Source organism: Morchella importuna, assembly GCF_003444635.1.
Source record: "Morchella importuna strain M04M26 chromosome Unknown Morimp01GS004, whole genome shotgun sequence".
NCBI classification, from domain to species: Eukaryota; Fungi; Ascomycota; class Pezizomycetes; order Pezizales; family Morchellaceae; genus Morchella; species Morchella importuna.
The window spans coordinates 458,949-482,604 of record NW_025763401.1 but is presented as its reverse complement, the minus strand read 5'-3'; the positions used below and the strand labels follow the sequence as shown (position 1 = coordinate 482,604).

Sequence of the window (23,656 nt, the reverse complement as noted above, 5' to 3'; positions counted from 1 at the left end):
CCAGGGGAGGAAAGATCTCATCTCTGTCTCCCACAACGCCTCCATCTTTTCCCGCCCACACTTGCTCAAACCCGCACCACTCGTTGCTGTATATTACTATCATCATTCTACCCAGAAATCTGCAGCATTCACACACACCCAATCATCCTCTATCGAGTCTAACGGGTCCTCCAGGGCGTACCGCAGTTACCAAACACTTGTCTGCGACCCTTGGAGTCTCACCTGTGACCGACTGTGTGTGTGCGAATGAGTGTGTGTGAGTGTGAAAGTTAGTGTGCCACAAGACTTCCTCCATCCTTTAGCATCTCTTTCTATTCCCTCCGCTCCTTGAAGCACTTCACCTGGCCCCCTTCCCTTCATCAATTCAAAGTTGCAGTGGCTCGGATCTCATAATTTTCCGTTCATCACAAACACTTGCCTCCCATTTGCAGGCCATCTATAGCAACGCACAAGCCATTCCTTGCGGGTTTCCGCAGTAGAGACCACCAGCAGCAGATTCTCTGGCATCCCCGGGACTCTACACGATATCGCCAGCAAAAAAAACTCAGACCACGATTATCACAATCCCTTTCGTTCCTTCTCCCCTTTTCTCTCTTTTTGTTTCAGCAACGGCAGAATTGGTCTCAAAAGAAAAGTGTGAAAGGGAAAGGGAAAAAGAAGGAATCAACCCAAATAATATCAATTAAATTTCAAACTGGCGGTTTCAAGCAAAGACGACGGTTCTCCCGCTTTCCAGGTCATTGTGCTAGTGAGATGCCTACCCGCCCTCTCCCCCTCCATAAATCCGTAAAAATTTAGAATGTGGATCTGATTGTTTGTGGTTCGGGTATCTGCAGGGATCAGCGGGAGGTCCGAGCGAGAGCAACGTCTCTGGATATTTGATAAGATCTACAGCTACGGCATGGGCCAAAGGTTCGGTGCTTGCTGTAGATGCAGGGACCCATCTCGCGGGGATTATACGAATTCTTGAAGAGCACAATGGCTCATGGCGTGCCGATTCTCCAGGTACTGAGGGTAGCTCGGTGACAATGTCGACTTCAGACAGCAATGGGGTGGCAAAAAGACCGTTTCCCTTCGTTGGCGCGGATCTTCCATTTGATACACCCCGTGCAAATGCGGTGTATGTCACCAGGGAACTTGTCTCGACGTATTTAATCACACACCCACACTTGGACCATCTATCAGGCTTGGTAATTAACACAGCATCTTTTACTCAAACCAAATGCCCCAAACGGATAGCTTCTTTACCTACGACAATTGAGGCCATAAAGACCCATATTTTCAACGACGTTATCTGGCCTAACCTCTCAGATGAAGGATGTGGGGTGGGACTAGTCACGTACCAACGACTACCGGTAGCAGCATCAGAATATGTGGAGGTTAGCAAAGGATTGAGTGTCCAAGCATGGCCTATATCACATGGACACTGCATGAACACCCACTCGCATCGAGGAAGCATTAGTGCTGGAGCAGAAAGAAGTCCAGGTGGTACGGTCAAGCGTATGTGCGTGTACGACTCAGCAGTATTCTTCATTAGAGATGAGGCAACCAAGCAGGAGGCCATGATGTGGGGAGATGTTGAACCAGGTTTGTTCCATTTCCCGGGTGTAGTGCGGAGTCTACGTTGGTGCTGATTCTAGGAATTTTTCTACAAAGATTCGCTATCGCTTTCACCGAGGAATCATCCTGCCTGGGATCAGGCAGCAATAAAATTCCATCAAGGGCTGCTGGGCACCATATTCATTGAGTGCAGTTATGACTGCTGTCAACCGGATAGAGCTTTATATGGACATCTCAACCCCCCGCATCTCTTGGAAGAATTGAAGGTTCTAGCTGGAAGGGTTGTAGCGTTAAGAGCACAGGAAGAAAGGGATAGGCGTAACCACCGAAAAAGGAAACGTGTGAGCCAAGGCTATATGGGTGACCTGGATCTCACATCGAAGAGATCGATGAACATAAATCACTTTGAGGGCTTTCTACAGGGAGAGGGAAACCAATACCAATGGAGCCAGGAAAATTCAACAATCGGGGAAGCAAATAGTAATGGGGGTGGGATCTGGAACAGCGATGCGAACATTAATCGCCGTGTCTCAAAGGGTTCTAGGCAATCAGGAACAAATACTCCGGACCCCTCAAAAATCATGGAATTTGATCAGGACTACCTTTTGCCACAATTATCGCCGAAATCCCTTGGGAATAGGAATAACGGGGTTGATACGGTCAGCATGGCTGTAGGGCAGAGAACACCAGAAGAGATTACACCCTTATTAAAACAGCACCTACCATCCTCAGCTGCTATATCTGCAGGGATATTGGGGCACGAGCCACTTAAGGGACTTCATTTGGTCATCACGCATGTCAAGGACACCCTCCAAGATGATGTCGATGTCGCAGCAAATATTCTGAGAAGTTTGGAGAGACTTGAAAAGGAACAGATGCTGGGCTGCACGTTCTCGCTCAGTGAACAAGGTGGCACCTTTTATTTCTAAATCGCTGCGTATAGCACAGCCAACGAAGCGGGGGAGCCTCGGGAGGATCGTCCACGCTTTTCATTTGAAATCAGCGGCGACCGATAAGGTATATTTTGATTAAGCGCTCGAACAATAGGACTTTTATTTTGTCTGTGGATATCATCTGTCTTCCTTCAAGCCTTTGTGTTTGTTTTCTTGGTGGCGACTCAAGCAAGTATTGTTCCGGCCTCTTTCTTTATACCTCAACTTTTTAGCTTGCGGTTTGCCAGTATTTTAGTTTTTTCTCCCTTTCTTTTTTTTTTCTCTTTCTTGGTGACGTTAGGCAATTGCAACTCACCACCGTTGCTTGTTCTATCATGTTTTTTTATGTTGCCCATAGTGTCTGTTTCTCATATGGAGCGTCTGTTGGGGAAAGTTTTTTAGTCTCCTTAGTGGGGTTGTTTTATATCTTTTTTCGATTTAGGCGGAGAATAAGTGTTGTTTCCTTGGGTTAGTACTGGGTCGGGGTTTAGAAGGTGTGTATTTATTTGGGATTTGATGCAGCTCGTAATGTTTCTCTTAAGTGGCTCTTGGTCTTGGTTGGGTACATCATGTAGCATTAGGGATGCTATCAAATTTTTCTATGGAGGACGATGGTAGCTTGGATTGTACGATGTATAGGTCATTTTCTGTATATTATATTTTCTGTCTGCTAGCTTTGTATGAAAAACTTAATGTTTCCATCAACGGAATTAAACCATACTCTACATGCAATCCCCTAGGAAATCAAAGTTTAGGAACTACAATACCAAAAAAGCAGGTGGGTCCAGTACCACGCCTAGCAGAATACTGCAAGGCTACGGTATTGCTACGGATTGCTACGGTATAATAATTAGGATTCTGATTTAATTCCCCTTTTTGGCACTGTAGTGACATCGGAAAAATACTAGGACAAAAACGATTTTACTAATTACAGTATATATGATTCCCCCATCTCCTCTAGTAAAGGTTCCTACTGATACTCGATCGGGCGCATTATTCGACTATGCTACTGAACCTGTTGCGTATACAGTGGCTGCTGGAGCGGATTCTAAAGATCTCTCTCCCGCCATTGATTGCAGATAGATTCTAGAGAGATAAAGAGAGATTCTATGAGCCAAGGTCACTCCATCTCGGCGTCTGCTTTAGTACGGACAACATTTTTTTCATTTGTTACATACATGTAGCTATGAGATTGATACCTGCTGTATTCCACTCACTCAGGTGCAGGGTTAGGTTTTAGCGAAACTTTCGGCACATATTCTTTATACATGTAGTATAGTACATGTAGATATGGTTCACTCTAATACGTTAAATACGCGGGATATGGCCCATACTAGTGAGATAATACCGCCCTAAACTCGGAAGCTATATGTATAGTTCTCGTTCAAAAATCATGGGACAACGCAACCGCGAGTTGCTACGGGGGCTTGTCCCAGGATTTTTGACATGGAGTTATACATGTATGTCTCAACACACTTGTTCTCTAGTCCGAGTGACAGGCTGTGAAGCTAATACACGCTTTACAGAACAAAGTGCTGTGTCTACAACCATAAACTAACCGTCGCTTTCTAGGCCAAGAAAACTGAAAAATATCCACAAACTTGCTTCCCGATCGAAATTCTCTATAATTATGGAAACTAACTGTACTTCGCTATTTCGCTCTATAAGCTAACCTATATAATAGAGTTTCTATGACAATTGATATTGTCATTTTAGCTCGCACGATATTCTAAAATGCTCAGGTACCTACATGTTTTAACTTATGATCGGGAATCCTGCAGTAGATGTTTAACCTTTGAGCGATACTTCACCACGATCCCAGAAATGAGATCCGGGGGAAAGTTCATTCGCATTCCAATTTTAGCACCGGCGCGGGTTTCCGTCCGTTTTTGTCGCTACCTTTAACCGCCAAAGGTTAGATATGCCGAAGTCATGTGAGTCGGAGTGACCGGTGTGCCAAATTCCACCGCTGCAGGATGGTTGTTAAATCACACCCAATATCATATCGTGATGATGGATGTCAGTTCCGTTCCGAAATTGAGATGATAATTTGCGTCAAAAAATTGCACTTAATGGAAGCTTATTATCTTTTGTTATTGGTCTCACTTCAATGTTCAGCCCTTCATGCTTTATCCCTGAAAAAAGGTGCGCTAGTCTGACCGACTCCTTTACTCCGGGTTGGGGTTTGATGACACCCCAAAACAATCATAAAGACGTAGGGCCTTATAAAATTACTGAGTTAGTCTAGAGGGTGCGCCGTCGGGAACCTCACTAGGGAGCAAACAAGACCGTTAGACAGAACTCAAAATCAGACAAGTAGTAGGGCATACATATATCTTCAGAAGAAAGAATCTTGAAAGTGTCAATGTCCAGAAATATAATGATCGCACATTATGACCACTTTTGATTCACCTATGATTGTGTATACATGGAAAACTCATCATAGCGCGTATCCACATATGAAAGGTTCCCTTATACATGTAGTTGTTAAGTTAGAGTGGCGTAGTTACCTCGTAGATGCGTGGTGGATGGGACTGAATGGTGATGGCCGAGAGTTGGAGCAAGCCATAGTTATGTGCCAGGCGTAGCATGTATGTGTTCATTGGTTGTCTCAAGCGAGTGAGGTTTTGTGATTCAAAACTTGGTTGCGTCAGGGTAAGCCAGAACCTAGAGCTAGCCTGGTTCCCTACATGTAAGTACACCCCCACATAAAACCTCTGAGGGGAAGCAACTTAAATGAAAACGAAATATTTCAGCCAGATCATATGAAACCGAAATGAAAGACGATAAAGGTAAGATGACGTACATACCCGAAATTCTGTCCCACATCTACTCAGAACCCGAGCTACTTAACTGTCGTTCACAGGGTATTGAAGGACACTGGGTGTTGACGTACAGGTCAAAAGAGAGACAGCCAATCCCAGTTTTGCCTTCAATTATTGGTCGCCGGTACCGTCAACACCCAGTCTCCGTCAATCGTGAACGACAGTACATGAGTTATATACAATCAACCAGTAGATCCAATACATACATGTACATCGAGTACATAGGTAGATCTACATGTAGATGTGTAGTTACAGCTAAAAACATCTACATGCGACTCGATTACGGTACATGTATTTATTATCCCAACCTAGCGGAATACAAGCAACATTAACCCATCTCGAAACCCCTGGCAGAAGCTTTAGACGACAGGGATTAACCACGCCCGAGTGACACTCTGTGTCCAATAGAGCCGCATTAAGACAATATTACTTGGCGGGAAGAACTCCAGAAGACCCCAGAACCATGATTCTCCTGCATGGCCGGCGCGATTTTAAACTGGTCCTATTCTTCCCAGGTGCACATTTCCCGGCAAGGTACTTAGCACGAAAGAGGGCAGGGAAACAGCGTAGAGTAGAGTACTCTAGAGTATTCGTACATGTACTTTGTACAGTGCATATCTGCACCTTTTGTATGCGTCGCGGAGGTTAAAGCTCAAATGATGGACTCTGTCATGTCGGAGTGGAAGAAGATCTCCTACATCCGAGAACCGATGATCTCCATAAAATCTTGGAAATCGCAGCCAGGGCCTCGTTGTGCGGGGAGAGTGAATGAGTTGCAGGCAGAACACCTCACTCTCCAAGAAGAAAGTCACCCCTCAAATTATAATTAGTCACTACGCCATCTTTCTTTGGTTGGTGTTGTGGGAGGAGGCTTTAACAAGCAATCCTACAAGACGAGACGAAGTTCCCGCTATCCCTGCATACTGTACATGGTACATACGTACCGTTGCTCCGCATACCTACAAGAAACCAAAGTCCAGGACGAAGTGAAGATCCGGCTACAACACCAGGAGAGGAGGTTACAATAAGGACACGATTAAACATCACCACCGCGTACCCAAGGTATCGAGAACTCATCCGAACATCACCGAAGGCGCTCATAGGTTCATACCTGCTATAATTCGTCACGACCACCATTACCGTCATCTCCACATCCAAGTTTCAACCGCGGCTCAAAGCCTAGACCGTCGTTTTACTCAGCTGTGCATTGTCCATCGATTCTATTGCTTATCTCCCTCATTTCTACATATACTGCTGTAAATACCCTCTCTCTTTTTACCCACCCCCACCCCCTCACTACTGACCATCATATTTACTCTTCACCCGTAGGATTATTTACGTAGAGCAACACAGACTCTCCGTCTCTATTAATACTGCTAGGGGATCTAGTACATCAACCCGTACAATTTCATCACCATGGACGACCCCGAGCTTCAAGCACGTCTCGCAGCTCTCGACTCGGAGCTAGAAGAAGGGGACATTACCCAGAAGGGATATGAAAAGCGCCGAACCCTACTCCTCGCGCAATACAACTTGCCTCTCGAATCCCCCGGATCAACAAGCCATAGACACTCCTCTTTTCAAACCCGTACAAGCTCCCAATCGCCCTTCTCACGGAATGACTCCAACTCGCCTCATTCGCCGAGGACCATGTCGATGCGGCCCGAGTCAACTCACAACCCTATAACACCTACATCGATGAGTGGGCACTACTCTAGTAGCATGAGCAGAGCATCAACACTATTATCGGCAACGCAGGGTTGGGAAAATGGTGCCGGCGGTGGTGATGGAGGGCAACGGCAAGGCTATATTCACCCACTAGCACCTCAACATCTCCGAAACCCTGGAGGCTCCAACAGCTCTGTATCTACGGTTCCTCAAATATTACCCCACTCCCGAGACAATTCGATCTCTCTTCAGCTGCCAGGAATGCACGTCCGGAATCCTTCAGATAACTCTGGGAACGGAATTTCGAGTCAGCGAGATAGCTACGGCTACCCGCAGCAACAACAGTTGCAATATGACTACAACAATCTTCCTGCGGACTATCCATTAGGCGGAAATGTTGGTGGTGGGGCCTCTCCTCGGGAAAACACAATGGCTGGATATTTCTCCGACTTCACGGCACAGGGTTATGCGGGTGGAGCGCCCGAGCAAGGATATACACAGAATATGATGAACAGGTACAGCGGAGAGCCTGGGATGGGGCCGCCATTCTCGCCGTCTGTTACAATACCACCACCCATGCTTTCTTCTGCCGATCTCCCCCCACCAGGCGCAGTAAACTATATGCTCCCGCTTGAACCTCGAGATGTTCCATTTGCCGTACACGATCCTCACAATCCCAATATACCAATGTCAGGATTCGATAACCTCGCTGCTGTGCTCCGCCATCGTTCCAAGACAAACCCAAAACAGCACGCGTACATAGTACTCGACACAAAGGGAAAGGAAATGGCCGCAATCTCTTGGGAAAAGCTTGCCTCCCGTGCCGAAAAGGTCGCACAAGTCATCCGCGATAAATCAAATCTTTACCGTGGAGATCGGGTAGCATTGGTATATCGTGATGTCGAAGTGATCGAATTTGCTGTTGCCCTCCTGGGTTGCTTTATTGCTGGAGTAGTGGCTGTGCCAATCAATAATCCAGAAGAGTATCAAAAGCTCAACCACATTCTCACTAGCACACAAGCCCATCTCGCCCTTACAACAGACAACAATTTAAAGGTCTTTCAGCGAGATCTAACAACCCAAAAGCTCTCCTGGCCTCGTGGAGTGGAATGGTGGAAAACCAACGAGTTTGGTTCATTCCACCCTAAACGCAAAGAAGATGTTCCGCCCCTCCAAGTCCCCGACTTGGCTTACATCGATTTTTCCCGCTCTCCCACTGGTGACCTCCGTGGTGTTGTAATGTCTCATCGAACCATAATGCATCAAATGGGGTGTCTTTCAGCGATTATATCTACTGTTCCTGCCGATAACAGTAAAGATACGTTCCACCCCTCTCTTCGCGACAAAACCGGGCTTCCTATGTCCGGAAGAGCTATGGGTGAAACCCTAGTATCTTACCTTGATCCCCGTCAAGGAATTGGTATGATCTTTGGTGTTCTTCTCGCTGTGTACGGTGGGCAAACAACAGTCTGGCTGTCACAGGCAACTGCTACTACATCAGGTCTCTATGCAAATGTTATAACCCGATATAAGGCTACCCTTTGCCTAGCAGACTATCCGGCGTTGAAAATCGTGGCCTACAACTATCAAAACGAGCCCATGGTCACTCGTAATTATCAAAAGAAGCTTACAGTAGATTTTTCAACAATTAGATTTATGCTCATCGACGCCCTTACTGTCGACGCTGAGTTCCATGAGATCCTTGCGGACCGTTGGTTGCGGCCGCTGAAGAACACTCGTGCAAGGGATGTTGTTGCGCCAATGCTCTGTCTACCTGAGCATGGCGGTATGGTTATCTCCATGCGTGATTGGCTAGGTGGTGAGGAACGCATGGGATGCGCTCTTTCACGGCCTGAAGAGCATGAAGACGAAGATTCTTCTGGAGGTGAGGAGGTGGAACGCCCTGGGGTAGGGATTAATGGATACTCCTCTTTGTTATCTGGCGGTATTGCAAGAGAAACGGGAAAGAAGGTTACTGAACTCACGGAGGTTCTGCTGGACAAGGAGGCGCTGAAGACGAATGATGTCATAGTCCTTGCAATTGGCGAAGAAGCACAAAAGAGGGCAGGCGATCCAGGAACAGTTCGAGTGGGAACATTTGGGTATCCTATTCCCGATGCTACCCTCGCTGTTGTAGATCCAGAAACATTTCTCCTCTGCTCTCCGAATGTAGTCGGTGAAATCTGGGTTGACTCGCCCAGTTTATCAGGAGGTTTTTGGGCACTACCGAAACAGACAGAATCCATCTTTCATGCGCGTCCTTACAAATTTGAGGAGGGCAATCCAAACCCTGTATCACTTGACCTAGAATTCCTACGAACGGGTTTGTTGGGGTGTGTGATCGAGGGCAAAATATTTGTTCTAGGATTATACGAGGATAGGTTAAGACAAAAGGTAGAATGGGTGGAGGAAGGTGCAGAGGGAAGGGAAGAGTTTAGATGCTTTTTTGTCCAGCATTTGGTTGCTTCCATAATGAAGAATATCCCAAAGATTTTTGATTGGTTTGTTTCTGCTTCTCCTCTTCTCCGACGAGTGGGCTAGGTAGGGTTCAACAGACTGATTGTGGTGGAATAGTTCTGCGTTTGATGTGTTTGTGAACGACGAACATCTTCCAATTATTTTATTAGAAAGTCAGGCCGCGTCGACGGCACCAACGGCAGCGGGTGGGGTGGCAAAACAGTTGGATATCGCGTTGCTGGATCAGCTAAGTGAGCGGTGCATGGATGTACTCCTTGAGGAGCATCATCTCCGGGTATACTGTGTTATGATCACTGCGCCCAATACTCTACCCAGAGTTCTAAAGAACGGCCGAAGAGAGATTGGGAATATACTATGCAACAAAGAATTCGGCGCTGGCACTCTTCCTTGTGTGCACGTAAAATTCGGTGTCCACAGAGCGGTCCTCAATCTTCCCATCGGAATCGATCCTAGTGGTGGTATCTGGTCCCCACTTGCAACTCAGGCCCGTCAAGAGATTCTCATGCTGCAAGAAAAGCAGTATTCCGGGGTTGATTACCGTGAGGTCGTGATCGACGACCGAACATCAACCCCACTCACAAACTTTTCATCCATTGTCGACCTACTTCAATGGCGTGTAGCTCGTCAATCTGAAGAGCTCTCTTATTGCACAATTGATACTCGCGGTAAGGAAGGTAAAGGCGTTACTTGGAAAAAACTAGATACGAAGATCGCCGCTGTGGCGAGCATGATGAAGAATAAATGGAAGATCAAGAGCGGTGACCATGTAATCCTCATCTACACCCACAGCGAAGACTTCGTGTATGCGATCCATGCTTGTTTCTGTCTTGGTGTCGTTGCAGTCCCACTCGCGCCTCTAGATCAGAATCGGCTGCCTGAGGACGTCCCAGCGCTCCTGCACATGATTAAGGATTTTGATGTTAAGGCAATCCTCGTCAACGCAGAGGTCGACCATCTTCTCAAATCAAAACCAGTGAGTACGCACATGAAACAGACTGCCGCGGTCTTGAAGGCTGCAATTCCTCCAATTCACAATACTGCCAAGCCGCCAAAGTCAAATTCTGGATGCCGAGACCTTGGATTCACGATGAAACCGGCGTGGGTCCAACCGGGATTCTTAGCATTGGTGTGGACATACTGGACACCGGATCAAAGAAGAATAGCAGTTGGGTTAGGACATGATACTATAATGGGGATATGTAAAGTTATGAAGGAGACATGTCAAATGACAAGTAGCAGGCCAGTTGTGGGGTGTGTGAGAAGTATCAGCGGAGTGGGCTTTGTGTATAGTTTGCTGATGGGTGTTTTTGTTGGTACGTTCACTCCCCAGATACATCGGGGGCCTACGCATCTCAATCATGGGGTGGCACTCGGATATATATCATTGACTTACTAATCTTGCCCTTGTCGTACAGGTGCACCGACGTACTTAGTCTCACCAATTGATTTTGCCCAGAACCCACATAGCCTTTTCTTAACCTTATCGAGATACAAGATCAAGGATACTTATGCGACGCCGCAAATGTTGGACCATGCGATCATGAACATGCCGGCAAAAGGTTTTACAATGCATGAATTGAAAAATATGATGATCGCTTGTGAAGGGAGACCTAGATCCGATATATGTGAGTTGGTCATTATCTTATTCTAATCTACGTGGACACCGCCTGACCGTAGACACAGTCCAGAGAGTTCGGTTGCACTTCGCTGGTGCTGGGCTGGATAGAACGGCTATCAACACCATATACAGTCATGTTCTCAACCCTATGATTGCTTCACGATCATACATGTGTATTGAACCTATTGAGCTTTGGCTTGATCCTAAAGCACTTAGAAGGGGCTTGGTATACCCTGTCGATGTTGATACATGCCCAAATGCTCTCCTCGTGCAGGACTCCGGTATGGTTCCGGTATCGACACAGGTTGCTATTGTCAACCCAGAGACATCTCTACTTTGCCATACTGGCGAATATGGTGAAATCTGGGTCGAGTCTGAAGCATGTGTTAAGACCTTCTACGGATCTAATGATCCGTTCGACGTTGAGCGATTCAACGGAAAAACCGCAGACGGTGACCCGAGAATAACTTATGTGCGTACCGGAGATCTCGGGTTCTTACACACTGTTTCACGGCCCATCGGGCCGGGCGGCGCACAGGTCGAAATGCAAATCCTTTTTGTGCTTGGTGCAATTGGAGAAACTTTCGAGGTTAACGGGCTAAGTCATTTCCCGGTGGATATCGAGCATTCAGTTGAGGGATGTCATAGAAACATCGTCAACACCGGAAGTGCAGTATTCCAAGCAGGCGGTCTCGTAGTAGTGTTGGTTGAAGTGAAGGTCAAATCGTATCTAGCATCCATGGTACCAGTCATCGTCAATGCGATACTTGACCAACACCAGTTAGTTGTTGATATTGTGGCCTTTGTGGGTAAAGGTGACTTCCCAAGGTCAAGGCTTGGAGAAAAGCAGCGGGGGAAGATATTGGCTTCATGGGTCCAGCGTAAAATGTCTTTTGCCATATCCACCTTCTTGTCCAGACGATGTACTAATTTTATTTTTCTTCAAAGGCGTACAATTGCACAGTTCGGTATTCGAGATACGGATCGCTCTGTGGATCACCATGACCATTCAGATAATATGGGCGGTCGGCCATCAACCGTACTAGACCGAACATCAACAATAATGATGAACGAAAAGGCACCGCAATTAAATATCAATCTCCCTGTTGAGTTAGCAGACAATGAGTTAAACTCGCCCGTTGAGTTGCCCACCCATTATGGTAATCACTCTCCCACTCCAGATGAAGGTCGAAGTGAGCATCATCAACAGTGGACAGAGGACAATAGCGGATACGGGATAGCAACAAGCACAGCTGAGCCGACCCCACCACCAAAAAGTAGAAAACGCCCGTCGATCTCATATGGGTCTACAAATGAGGGAGGTTCAAGGCCATTAATGGTTGTTGGGGCTGATGGAACAGACAGGCCGCATAGCGACTACGATCAGTATCCAACAGAGGCAATCATGCACATGCAGCTGAATGACCCTGACACATCAAATTATGGACAGGCAAGATAGTTAGGAGTTATATAATTATGGAATTGTGGTTTGAGAAGTTTGGGTGGTGTTTATTTATAAAATATTTGGGGAACTGGGGTTTTCGTCCTTTTATTTCCAGGTTATCGAGCCTGGAAATATTTTTTTATTCGGTTTTAAAGCTTACGTATTTAATTTCTTATTTGCTGGCGGGAATTCTGTCTTTTGCATTTGTCTCATGATTCTCATCGAATAAGGCGATGTGTGCTGTGCATATTTGAATGAGGGATGATATTTATCGATCTAGAGAAGTTGCCCATTTTTCACTCCGGCTGTTTTTTCTACTAATCGCATCATCGACTTATATCAATCGACCCAGGCCCTAGGGTTTAAATGTAATCTTCACGTATGTACATACTTGGGGGCGGTTTTGATAGTATAATAAACTTTTAAACTTCGTTGAAAATCGTAAATTCATTCCTAAGTATTTAGGTTGATAGAGGCTATACTAGTATGCCCTATGGCAACAAAGAACTACAGAGTAACCAAAAGGGTATAAAAATAGTATTATCGCAACACATCCCTCCCCAAAGAGAAAAAAAGAAATTTTACAAAAGCAAAGAACGTCGCTAAAAAAAAAAAAAAAAAAAAGAAACCATTTACGTCATAAGGCATCACTCATCCCTAATAAGCTGCTTTTAAAAACATGTTTAGTCATACAACTCTTCAACCTCCATATCCCCACCATCGTATCCTGGTTCTACTTCTTCGTACTCCATATCCTCATCTTCTTCCACGTCACTATCATGGTTCGGCAACACCTGTATCTTTCCGTTACGATCCAAACATATCCTTGCTGTCTCTCCATCTCTAATCGCACCTCTCAATAACAACACTGCTAGCTTATTCAACACCTCTTTCTCGATGACCCGATTAAGTGGTCTTGCACCATATGCCGGACTATAGCCTGCTTCTCCCAGGAAGTCTTTGGCAGCTTCGTCCACCTGGAGCGTGACATTACGGTTGTTGGCTGCGAGCCGCTTTTGGATGTCAACAATCCTGAGATCCACAATGCGCCGAATCTCTTTCTTCGCAAGTCGGTTGAAGATGACTACGCTAGAGATACGATTCAGGAACTCAGGAAGGAAGTGGTGTCGTATTGACTCCATTACAAGCTCCTTGGTAGTTGGATCGATTCTACCGTCTGTGGAACTTGACTTGGAGGTGATGTACTGACTCCCCAAGTTACTGGTCAGGATGATTACTGTGTTCTTACCATCCACAACTCTGCCGGTGGAGTCGGTGATACGTCCATCATCAAGAAGTTGAAGCAGAACTGTAAGGACTTCCTTGGCGGCCTTCTCTACCTCATCAAATAGAAGGATTGAGAACGGACGACGACGAAGAGCCTCGGTCAGTTGGCCACCGGCATCGTGGCCGACATATCCTGGTGGTGCACCAATAAGACGGGATACGGAGTGTTTCTCCATGTACTCGGACATGTCGAATCTGATCATTGACTTAGGATCATCGAACAGGAACTCGGCAAGAGTCTTCGTAAGCAGCGTCTTACCAGTACCGGATGGCCCGCAAAACAGGAAAGAGGCGATCGGTTGGTTAGGATTGCTGAGGCCTGACCTACTGAGCCGAATAGCGTTGGCAACTGCCTTGACTGCCTCCTTCTGCCCAATAACCTGCTTCGTCAAATATTTCTCCATGTTCAACAATTTCTCCTTCTCTGTTGTTTTTAACCTCGTCACTGGGATGCCCGTCATGCGAGCCACGATCTCATTGATTTGTTCTGGTCCAACGAGATCAGTCATGAGAGGGTTACTCTCACCACCGTTGGCCGCGTTGATCTGTGCGTCCAATTCTGATTTAGCTTTTGCTGACTCTAACTTGGCGATATATTTCTGGAGCTCTGGAATAGCATAGTATGTGAGATCGGATGCTGTGGCGTAATCATTGATACGTTCGGCCTGCTCAAGTTTGGCCTGAAGAGCATCGAGCTTCTTCTTGGCTTCCTGGAGCTCATTGCTACGGCGTTTCTCGGCTTCGTATTTCTCGCGAAGGGGCTGAAGTTCCTCCATAACATTTGCGGCTTCTTGCTTAGCGGCTGCAAGACGAGCTTTGGAAGCCTCGTCTTTCTCGCGCTCTAGGGCGTGAATCTCAATCAAGAGCTGGCGATGCTTGCGCTCTAAAGTGTCAACAATCTCCGGTGCGCTCTCCCTGGTGACTCGGACTGCAGACGCAGCTTCATCGATCAGGTCAATTGCACTGTCAGGAAGGCGTCGGGCAGTAAGGTATCGGCTAGCAAGGTTTGCAGCAGCAACGATGGCACCGTCAGAGATAGTGACACCGTGGTGAACTTCGTATCGCTCCTTGAGACCACGGAGAATTGAAATGGTCTCTGGTACGCTCGGCTCCGGTGTAAGAACTTGTTGGAATCGCCGTTCAAAGGCGGCATCTTTTTCGATATATTTGCGGTACTCGGCGAGGGTTGTAGCACCGATACAGTGGAGCTGTCCTCGAGCAAGTGCTGGCTTCAAGAGATTTGCAGCGTCCATTCCCCCCTCTCCTGAAGAACCTGCGCCCATGAGGAGATGGATCTCGTCAATGAAAAGAACAATCATCTGGTGTGAGTCCTCAATCTCTTTCAAGACAGACTTCATTCGGTCTTCAAATTCACCGCGGTACTTTGTACCTGCCACGAGAGCTCCCACGTCGAGGGACAAAAGTTTACAGCTATAACCATAGTTAGTATAAGTGATGGTTGTATGTAGGGGTGCATGCAACTTACTTTGCCAAGTTAGCCGGGACATCAGCGTTAACTATCCTCGTTGCCAAACCCTCCACTACACTAGTTTTACCCACACCCGGCTCTCCAATTAACACCGGATTGTTCTTAGTCCTCCTTGACAGAATCCTCACAACTCTAAGGATTTCTTGCTCTCTTCCAATAACCGGGTCAAGTTTTCCATCCCGCGCCTTCTGTGTCAGGTCGATACAGTACTTATTCAAACTCTCGCTCTCGACAGCCTCCTCGTTCTGACTATCCACCCTCCTCGTGCCCCTCAGCCCGTTTACAGCGTTGTCAAGCAAATCGACCTTGGGGATCCCCGCCTCGTTCAGCAGCTTAAGGATCGTACTGTCCTGGCCAAGGGCCATGATGAGGTGATCTTGCGCTACGTAAGAGTCTCGTTGGATCTTTTGGAGCTTCTGTGCATCTCTCAGCACTTTACTGAAGGATGGCGAGGGGCTGATATGGTCTGGCGGGGGGTCTTGTGATGGCATACGAACGAGCGCCTTTTTGATGCCTCGCTCGAGTGTCTGAAGGTCGCCATTTGCTTTCTCGATAACTTGTTTGAATAATGAAGGACTTGCTGATGGTTCGGGGCCTGAAGGGGCAGCATTTTCATCTACAGTTGGCCCCGCAAGGAGGGCGAATGCAAGATGTATTGGTGTAATCTACAAAAGGTTAGAAAAGCTTCCACCGTAACTTGGATGATGGGGGAAAACTGTATTACCTGTGGGTGACCATATGTTGTTGCGCATTCATGGGCGTCGGAAAGAGCCTTTTGGGCCTTGTCAGTTAACTGGACACTTCCAGCCATTATGTTCTCTGATTATTTTGAGTTTTGTATAGAGTTTTATAGATCGTAGCTTTGAGCTGAAACCCGCGGATTTGAAAATTGTTACGAGCAGGGTGTGATGAGACAAACAGTGAAGTATGAAGGGGACAGAGACGGGGAGGGTAGATTTATAAATGTTTGGTAGCTAGGAATGTTCGGTGTGGTTAACTTTGAATTCACGGCTCGTGAAGTGGGGAGGCCTCGAGCACATTCTACAAGCATAGTCGCCAAGGCACTCGAAGCTTCCTGCAGATTCTCCAGAATGCTAGAAAGTAGCCCTGGTTTAGTATTGCTCTAACCATATTCGGATAGCAATGATTAGTAATGAGTGCTTCACTACGATGACATGGATAAAACGTCACGATGCATTATCGTGCAATAAGATTTCAAACGTTTACCCGCGTCTAGGATGTACTTGCTTGCCAGCATATGAACCCGAAAATGCGAGTTCGAAAGTCAAGGATTATTTGTATGGGGCGGCGCCGATCTGCCATACAAAATAGACATTTGCATTTTCGAGTTCATATGCTTGTAAACACGTATGTAGCTCTTGAGACCAAGAGTATCTGCTCTGCATGAAACCGGCGCGGGTAAGGCTACATGTAGTAACCTTAAAATTGTTTGGCAGGTTTCACAACCCTCGAATACTCCCTGGAATTTGTACGTCTATAGAATATTCCATGGAGCCGAGATGACCTAAGCTCGAAGGTGCCTACATGTAGCTACATATATGTCTTGACAAGCCAATTTAACTGGGTGTCAGCAGGCTGGCTCGGTCCCGAATGATCCTGCTCTTCTTTGGATACATCCGAACAGAGAACTTATGTAAGTTATTATTTAGGAGAAACTCGCTCGATCTATTCAGTCTCCATGATCCAGGGTATTTAATTCGCGATCCATAATAGAGTGTATTTGACAACTGTCGATTCCGACAATTGACAGTTCGCTGGCTGCAATAGCGGTTTGCCGAACCGTCAATTTTGATCGATGAGGGTATCGGCACAGGGTACCGGAACTTGGAGCTGGACTCTATCAATTCGCAAAAGGCCTTATGTCTCGATCTCGCCACTGATAATGGTCGAGATATAGTAAATAATTTGAGAGTTCGTGAAGTATAATGTTAATTTTGCGACCCGCAACTGTCAAAGCCGAACTGTCAATTGTCGAAATCGACAGTTGTCAAATACGCTCTATTAGCGCCTGGTCGTGAAAACACACGAAGGGATACATAGAGAGAATATCCTACAGGCTGAGTGCAATAGATCGCTCTCATACCCAGATATACGCCAAGGACTGAGTACCAGCGACTATGACATATATACCGGAAAAGGCTCCTAGGCTCGCAAAATGGATTTGGCTCGCTAAACAATTGCGAGCTAAACTTATATAGGCAACTTGTACAATTTCACAGGCGATCTCTCTGTCTCCGACATTCGGGGCACTTGGCTCGAGCTTCCCTTTTAATCCTTCAGACTACATGTATGATCATTAGCCGTTCTAGCTCTAATTCGTTAATCCATCATGAGAGATCACTCACCATCTCAGCCTCGAGCTAGCAAGCAGCTGTGCAAATAACGAACCATAGATCCACACCAGCATATATCAACGATAATTTGTATAGGCGAAATACCACAATAGCAACAATTAAAGATTTAATTCTGATGGAATTGCAGATTTCTCCGCTCCGAATCTAACCATCCAAGAAAAATTCATTATTATTGGTTTTTGGTTTTTAGCGCTCTTCTGTGGTACCGGTTTATGATTTTTGCACAATAAGTACTGAGAGGATTAATTGTAGATTTTTTTATATAATGTAGTCTAGAGCTGCATCATGTAAAGCACAGTTGAAAGATGTCGTTCTTTAATTACATGTATATATATGTATGTATTTACCCTCGCCGTATTCCAAGAACTGGGCTTGTACGTTAATAATTCCGAAAAATGTGTTTTCGGTGCTAGAATCTAGTTCGTCTAGCTCGAAAATGGAAAATACGTGTTAGGCTCTAAAGCTTTTGTATTTCGCCGCTCCCCAATCTGGAGGATCGAAGCCATCAACCCCATTAAATTCACTCGCATCACCGAACACGACACTGGGTTATCAACAATCTTTAAAAATAGAAGCCACAATAATAAAGTCACACGTGGGGCTGAAACCCTGGCCCGCGCTTGGCAAAAAGCTTAGGCCAACTGAGCCACTTGGTGACTCAACTCACCGGCGTTTGTCCGTGCGTGGTCTATTCCAAATCACGAACACAGAACACAGGCGGAGTGCGATAATGGGGATAAAATCAAAATCACAGTCAGGATGCGGTTTGTCACGATGTCCTAGATCAAGCACAAGGGTCTACGTAACATACTCAAATACTTAACGAGGACGGACACACATAATATACATACTTAGTTTTTCAGGAAGACTGATTACAGACATGACATTTTTCGGTTCCCGTGGATGGTTAATCCATGGCGCAGCTGGCGAATCCGGGGTGCGTCAAAGTGAGAATAGGGCTTTCGTTTACATCGACTACGAGCGCCATAATCGGAGTTGGAGGACTTGGCTCCTCAGATCTAGTGATGGAAGTTATCGATATCGGGCTTGGAAACTACTACCTTCGTGGCAATGGGCAAAAAAACGGTTTACAACTCTCCTGGCTATTCTATTTGCGGTGAAAATGCACCTCAAATGCAGCTACAAAGAATTTTGGACTTGACGGAAATCTACATACATCTTGTCCATAATTACTAAATATGAAGGTCGCAACTTCAGTTTACGCAGTCTGAAGGTTCGCTTATGCAAATTTTGATTCGATAGATGGCTACATAGGGTAAAGCTGCACAGTGTTACCAGCAGTGTATGTATATTCGTCGAACACAGAGCGCTCGAGCGGGGAAATAGCACAACGCTGCAGCATAGTTGGTTTTCTTACTGTGTACAGCGCCGGACAGTCAAAATCAACCCTCATGTTCTTTTCAAGCAAGAAACTAGTCCTAATCGGGTAATAATGATCATCTAATTATCCCAATATGGTAAGAATTATCCCAAATTAATGTGGCCGCCTTGGCATAAAGCTATTAAAGTTATTATTTCACACCTATGTTTTTTTTGGGCAGATCGCACCAAATGTTTGAGAGGTCATAGTGCAGCCAGTTCTTAATTATTTTAAATCCCCTTTTATGGGGATATTTACAACCATGATTAGACCCATTTTACAAAAGAATATTATTTCTGGACAAGCGTTGCGTTGTTGAAAGTCAATGGGGTGAAGGGGAGTCGGTGGTTGCTCTGGCCGGCTGGTTTTGGCTGTCTGACACCGTACCTTGTCGACGTCCGAGTGTTATTAAGCTTCTATAAGTGTCATTTTAGGTTATCAAGCAACCTCACCCGGACAGATTCTGCCAATCAATCCCAGCCCTATAGCTATGGTGTAACACACCAGCGCAATTTCTCAACACCACCAAATCGCCAACCCTAGAATCATAATCTTAGTCTCCATTCCCCCATTTATGTAACAGGGATAAAATAAGGTTTCCGGGCCAGGTCTATATTTGCAAGACCCCTAATCCAGCTACTTAGGGTGAATACGCCAGCCACTGGGGCAGTTAAAAGCCCCCCGTTTCGGAAATAGTTCTAGAAGATAGGTACATGTAAATACATGTAAGTTTATGATACATGTGCCTACCCCTGGTCTACTATCTACACAGCCACGGTGGATTTTGATCTTTTTGGCGTCTACCCAATCGCATAGTAAGGACCGGCCTTAGCGCATGCTTACCGCCTGCTGTCTGTAAGCACATGGCACGAGGTGGGAATCAGAACTATAGCAGCTAGCCCTCAGCTCTGATCGGTAATCTTGTACAAGAGAATGGAGGATTATGATAAATAAGAACGAGTAGCGCCAAAGCGAAAATCCTTTTCTACTACATTCCTCACCCACACACACAACCTCATCAGTTCTCCGGGTTTGGTTTGCTCCCATCCTATATATACCTGTCTCTGTACCAAGTAAAGCTTCTATTTGGATAGGATATATATATCTATCGTCTATACTCATACTTCCCCTTCGAATATCCAGACAGTTTTACTGCTCAACTCCAATAGCAGTCAAGAATATATACTAGGCTCATCTATCAATAATTACCTCCAAAATGCGTATCCCAACCATCCTCCTCGCAGCGCTCCTCCCGCTTCTAGCCTCTGCAGTCGCCCTCCCAGAGTCATCCGACTGCGCTACGGGCCCAATTCCCACTACTACTACGACTAAAACAGTCTATAATGATAAGCGTACTGCTACATCAGACTGTTCGATTCCAACCACCACAATCACCAAAACCGTTTACAACGACAAACGTAACCCAACTTCTACGTCATCTGCGCCAGCTGCAAAATTCACCGTTAAAGTCGGCGGCTTGCAAGGGAATGTGATTGGGGGGACACCCATCCTAAAGTACGACCCCGAATTTATCGACGGCGCCAAAGTTGGAGATGTCGTGGCCTTCCAGTTTTTGGCAAACAACCACACGGTCACCCAGGCTGATTTTGCGGCGCCTTGTGTACCAAAGGCTGGGGCTTTTGATACTGGTTTCATGCCCAATACGGTATGTTATCATTTAATATATAAACCTTTAGACTCGTTCGACATCATACTAATAATTTCTCCTGGTATATGATAGGCAAACACACTTGGTGCGGTAACAAGTTTCTTCACAGTTAAAGATACCAACCCGGCCTGGTTCTACTGCGCACAGCCTGGAAATGGTAAGCCCCATTGTCAAGCTGGGATGGTATTCGCCATAAATCCTCCCAAATCTGGCGACAAAACACTCGACGCCTTCCGCTCTGCCGCCGCGCTTGTTCCTGTACCATCCTCCACCCCTGCCACGGCCACTACAACTACCCCATCTGTTGCTAGAGCAACATACATGGTCAAGGTTGGAGGACGTGGAGACGATGGGAAGCCAATCCTCAAATACGACCCCGAAACAGTCAATGCCAAGGCCGGTGACATTGTCAAATTCAATTTCCTACTCGCAAACCACACTGTTACTCAGTCAAGCTTTGACACTCCATGTACCGGCATAGACGGAGGTTTCAAGACGGGTATTCAGAGTAACCCTGGAAATGTTGACGGGTTGTTTATCAAGGAGTTTATTGTGGTTGATGACAAGCCAGTCTGGTTCTACTGCGGTTTTGGGGCCCATTGTCAGGCTGGCATGGTTTTCTCAATCAACCCTGGCAACAAGTTTGATGAGTTCAAATCGAAGGCAAAGGCATCTCCTCCCAAGAATGCCACAGGCGGTAGCGGCGGTAATGGTGGAAGCAATGCAACCATAACAGAACCAGTAACACATATCGTAATCGTTGGAGGACTCAGCAACGACGGAAAGACACCAATGCTACGATACATGCCCGACAATGTCATCGCTAAGCCCGGTGATAAGATTCTCTTTGATTTCAAGGCGGCAAACCATACAGTGACCCAGAGCTCTTTCGAGCAGCCATGCCAGGCTCTGGACGGAGGCTTCAAGAGTGGTGTTAGGATGAACCCAACCGATATCACTGGGCTCTCGACATTCCAGATCGATGTGAAGGATGATAAGCCAATCTGGGTGTATTGCGGTGTGGGCACGCATTGTCAGAAGGGGATGGTATTTGCGGTGAATGCGGGCAATAAACTGAGTGATTTCCAGACCGCCGCGAAGAACTCGGCGCCAAGGTCTTCATAGGGTGGTGAAATTTTTACTTCATTGAGATTGTTTAGAGGCGATATTTATTTTAGAGTTGAGCTTTGGGGGTTGCATTATTGGCGCTTTAAATCTGGTCATAGTTTTTATTTGTAGTTGCTTTCGTACGTTTGAAGCTTCTTATCTTTTTGGTTCCCATGAGTTATGTAGTAGTTACTTTGGGGTCACCGTATTAGGATATACAATTCACGATCGTTTATGAGGAGAATGTAATTTCTTTTGTTTTTCGCCAATGGGGAAGGCCATTCAATTGATTTAAAAAAGATTAAATTTCCCTTCTGGTCTTGATTTCCCTACAGTTCCGGTCAGTGATAAATTCAAAGATACATTCAGTCTTGACTAGTACTCTAGGGCTCAAGAACATATAATGGTAGCAATTTTTCAATCTTGAAGATTATCCAAGCTAACTACTCGAACCTCAATTATACCATGGATCCAGTTACTATCCTCCTGGGCTTGAAACATCAGTGAGTATACCAGCTTAGTTTTAAATTTTCTGATAATGGTTGTATGTGTTTAGGTATTTCTTCATAGGAGCTCACTCGCTAGCTTCCTTGAGAGCTAGTCCGATTTAAGGTAAGAGTGCTGTTCTCAGACCAGAGGATCTTTCAAGGCGTACTTCTAACTTTTGGGACTATTTTTAATCTATTGACTCCGTAAAGATCTAATAGGTTAACACCAATACCACACATATAACCAGCTTGTAGATCCCAAATATGGATCTCCTCGATTCGAGCTATCCACTGTTTAATATGTTTCGCGCAAATCCAGCTAAAACTATGGCGCTAGTACATGGAACTACACTCTCCCACACCCAAGAGAGACCCCTGCGGTAACGATCTTATCTCATATTATAATTCGGATAGCTCAATTAATGAAGTAATCAATGAATCAATAATCCAGGTAGCTAGTTCATGAACTATCACTCGTAGAGCATGCTATCACTACTACATGTACTATTGATTGATTGATTAGGTTAATAAGTATTAGTACACTACTACTACAAATTGTAAAGTTACTATGAAGATTTTTCATAATTCATTACTCCTCTTACGTGAGGTGTACATGCTAGACCATCAATGTTAATGTTCATCTTAATTGATATTATGTGCGCGAGTATTTGACCTTAGTAGCTATGTCTCTTTCTAGTTCAGCGCTAACATATTGAAGAAGCACCCGTAGACATTGTAGAAGAACAAAGAGTATCTAACCAGCTGGGCTACCAATTATTGCCGGAACGCTCCAGGTTTAAACTCGGCGTGGTACTGGTGCTAATACGGTTGACTCAATACTCAATCTAGCATAGGATCATTGGTGGATCCAATTTCGAGATGCTCTCGACATATGAGGCCCATAATACAAGTTTTTTTATGTGGTGGGTCAGACTGATTACCAATTTTTCGACACCCTTCGTTAGGGTTAGTACGTGTCGAACAAATCTACTTACAAGTGACCCATACAGTTTAAATTTGTAGATGAGCTATATCTAGGCTCGATTAAAGATCACTTAGCTAATTAGCTATAATCAATGGAATAAAACAGAGTATCTCTGCATACAAGTACCCTTCGAAAAAGTCTCTAGTCACGTGCACGAGCACCCAGAAGTACTGGTATAACCACCGTCAGCCCCGTGACGCTCCGTCTAATGCGTATAGATTTATTTTAAATTGCTAATTACGAATATTTAATTCATGAGCTCTATCATTTTTTGCACATCCTCCACACAAGTGAGCCACAATCATCAAATCTCACTCGCCATTTTGCGTTGACCCAAAAAGGAAACACAC

General features: G+C 45.6%; 4 protein-coding genes across 4 annotated transcripts; 3 read left to right on the top strand and 1 right to left on the bottom strand.

Moving 5' to 3' along the window:
* Positions 1–246: 246 nt before the first annotated feature.
* On the top strand, positions 247–2,489 carry LAJ45_02263 (uncharacterized protein; the record flags this gene model as incomplete). Its single annotated transcript, XM_046111854.1, has 4 exons — positions 247–256; positions 714–748; positions 837–1,587; positions 1,657–2,489. 4 exons carry the CDS (start codon positions 247–249, stop codon positions 2,487–2,489), a joined length of 1,629 nt encoding a protein of 542 aa, XP_045974754.1.
* Positions 2,490–6,733: 4,244 nt separating this feature from the next.
* On the top strand, positions 6,734–12,540 carry LAJ45_02262 (uncharacterized protein; the record flags this gene model as incomplete). The annotated part of the gene is made up of 6 exons (XM_046111853.1): positions 6,734–9,486; positions 9,560–10,776; positions 10,879–11,088; positions 11,147–11,969; positions 12,030–12,241; positions 12,299–12,540. 6 exons carry the CDS (start codon positions 6,734–6,736, stop codon positions 12,538–12,540), a joined length of 5,457 nt encoding a protein of 1,818 aa, XP_045974753.1.
* A 668-nt stretch (positions 12,541–13,208) lies between these two features.
* On the bottom strand, positions 13,209–16,112 carry LAJ45_02261 (uncharacterized protein; the record flags this gene model as incomplete). The annotated part of the gene is made up of 3 exons (XM_046111852.1): positions 13,209–15,243; positions 15,299–15,966; positions 16,026–16,112. The coding sequence occupies 3 exons, from the start codon at positions 16,110–16,112 to the stop codon at positions 13,209–13,211; spliced, it is 2,790 nt and encodes a 929-aa protein (XP_045974752.1).
* Positions 16,113–20,273: 4,161 nt separating this feature from the next.
* On the top strand, positions 20,274–21,851 carry LAJ45_02260 (uncharacterized protein; the record flags this gene model as incomplete). Its single annotated transcript, XM_046111851.1, has 2 exons — positions 20,274–20,723; positions 20,799–21,851. 2 exons carry the CDS (start codon positions 20,274–20,276, stop codon positions 21,849–21,851), a joined length of 1,503 nt encoding a protein of 500 aa, XP_045974751.1.
* Between the last annotated feature and the right edge of the window lie 1,805 nt (positions 21,852–23,656).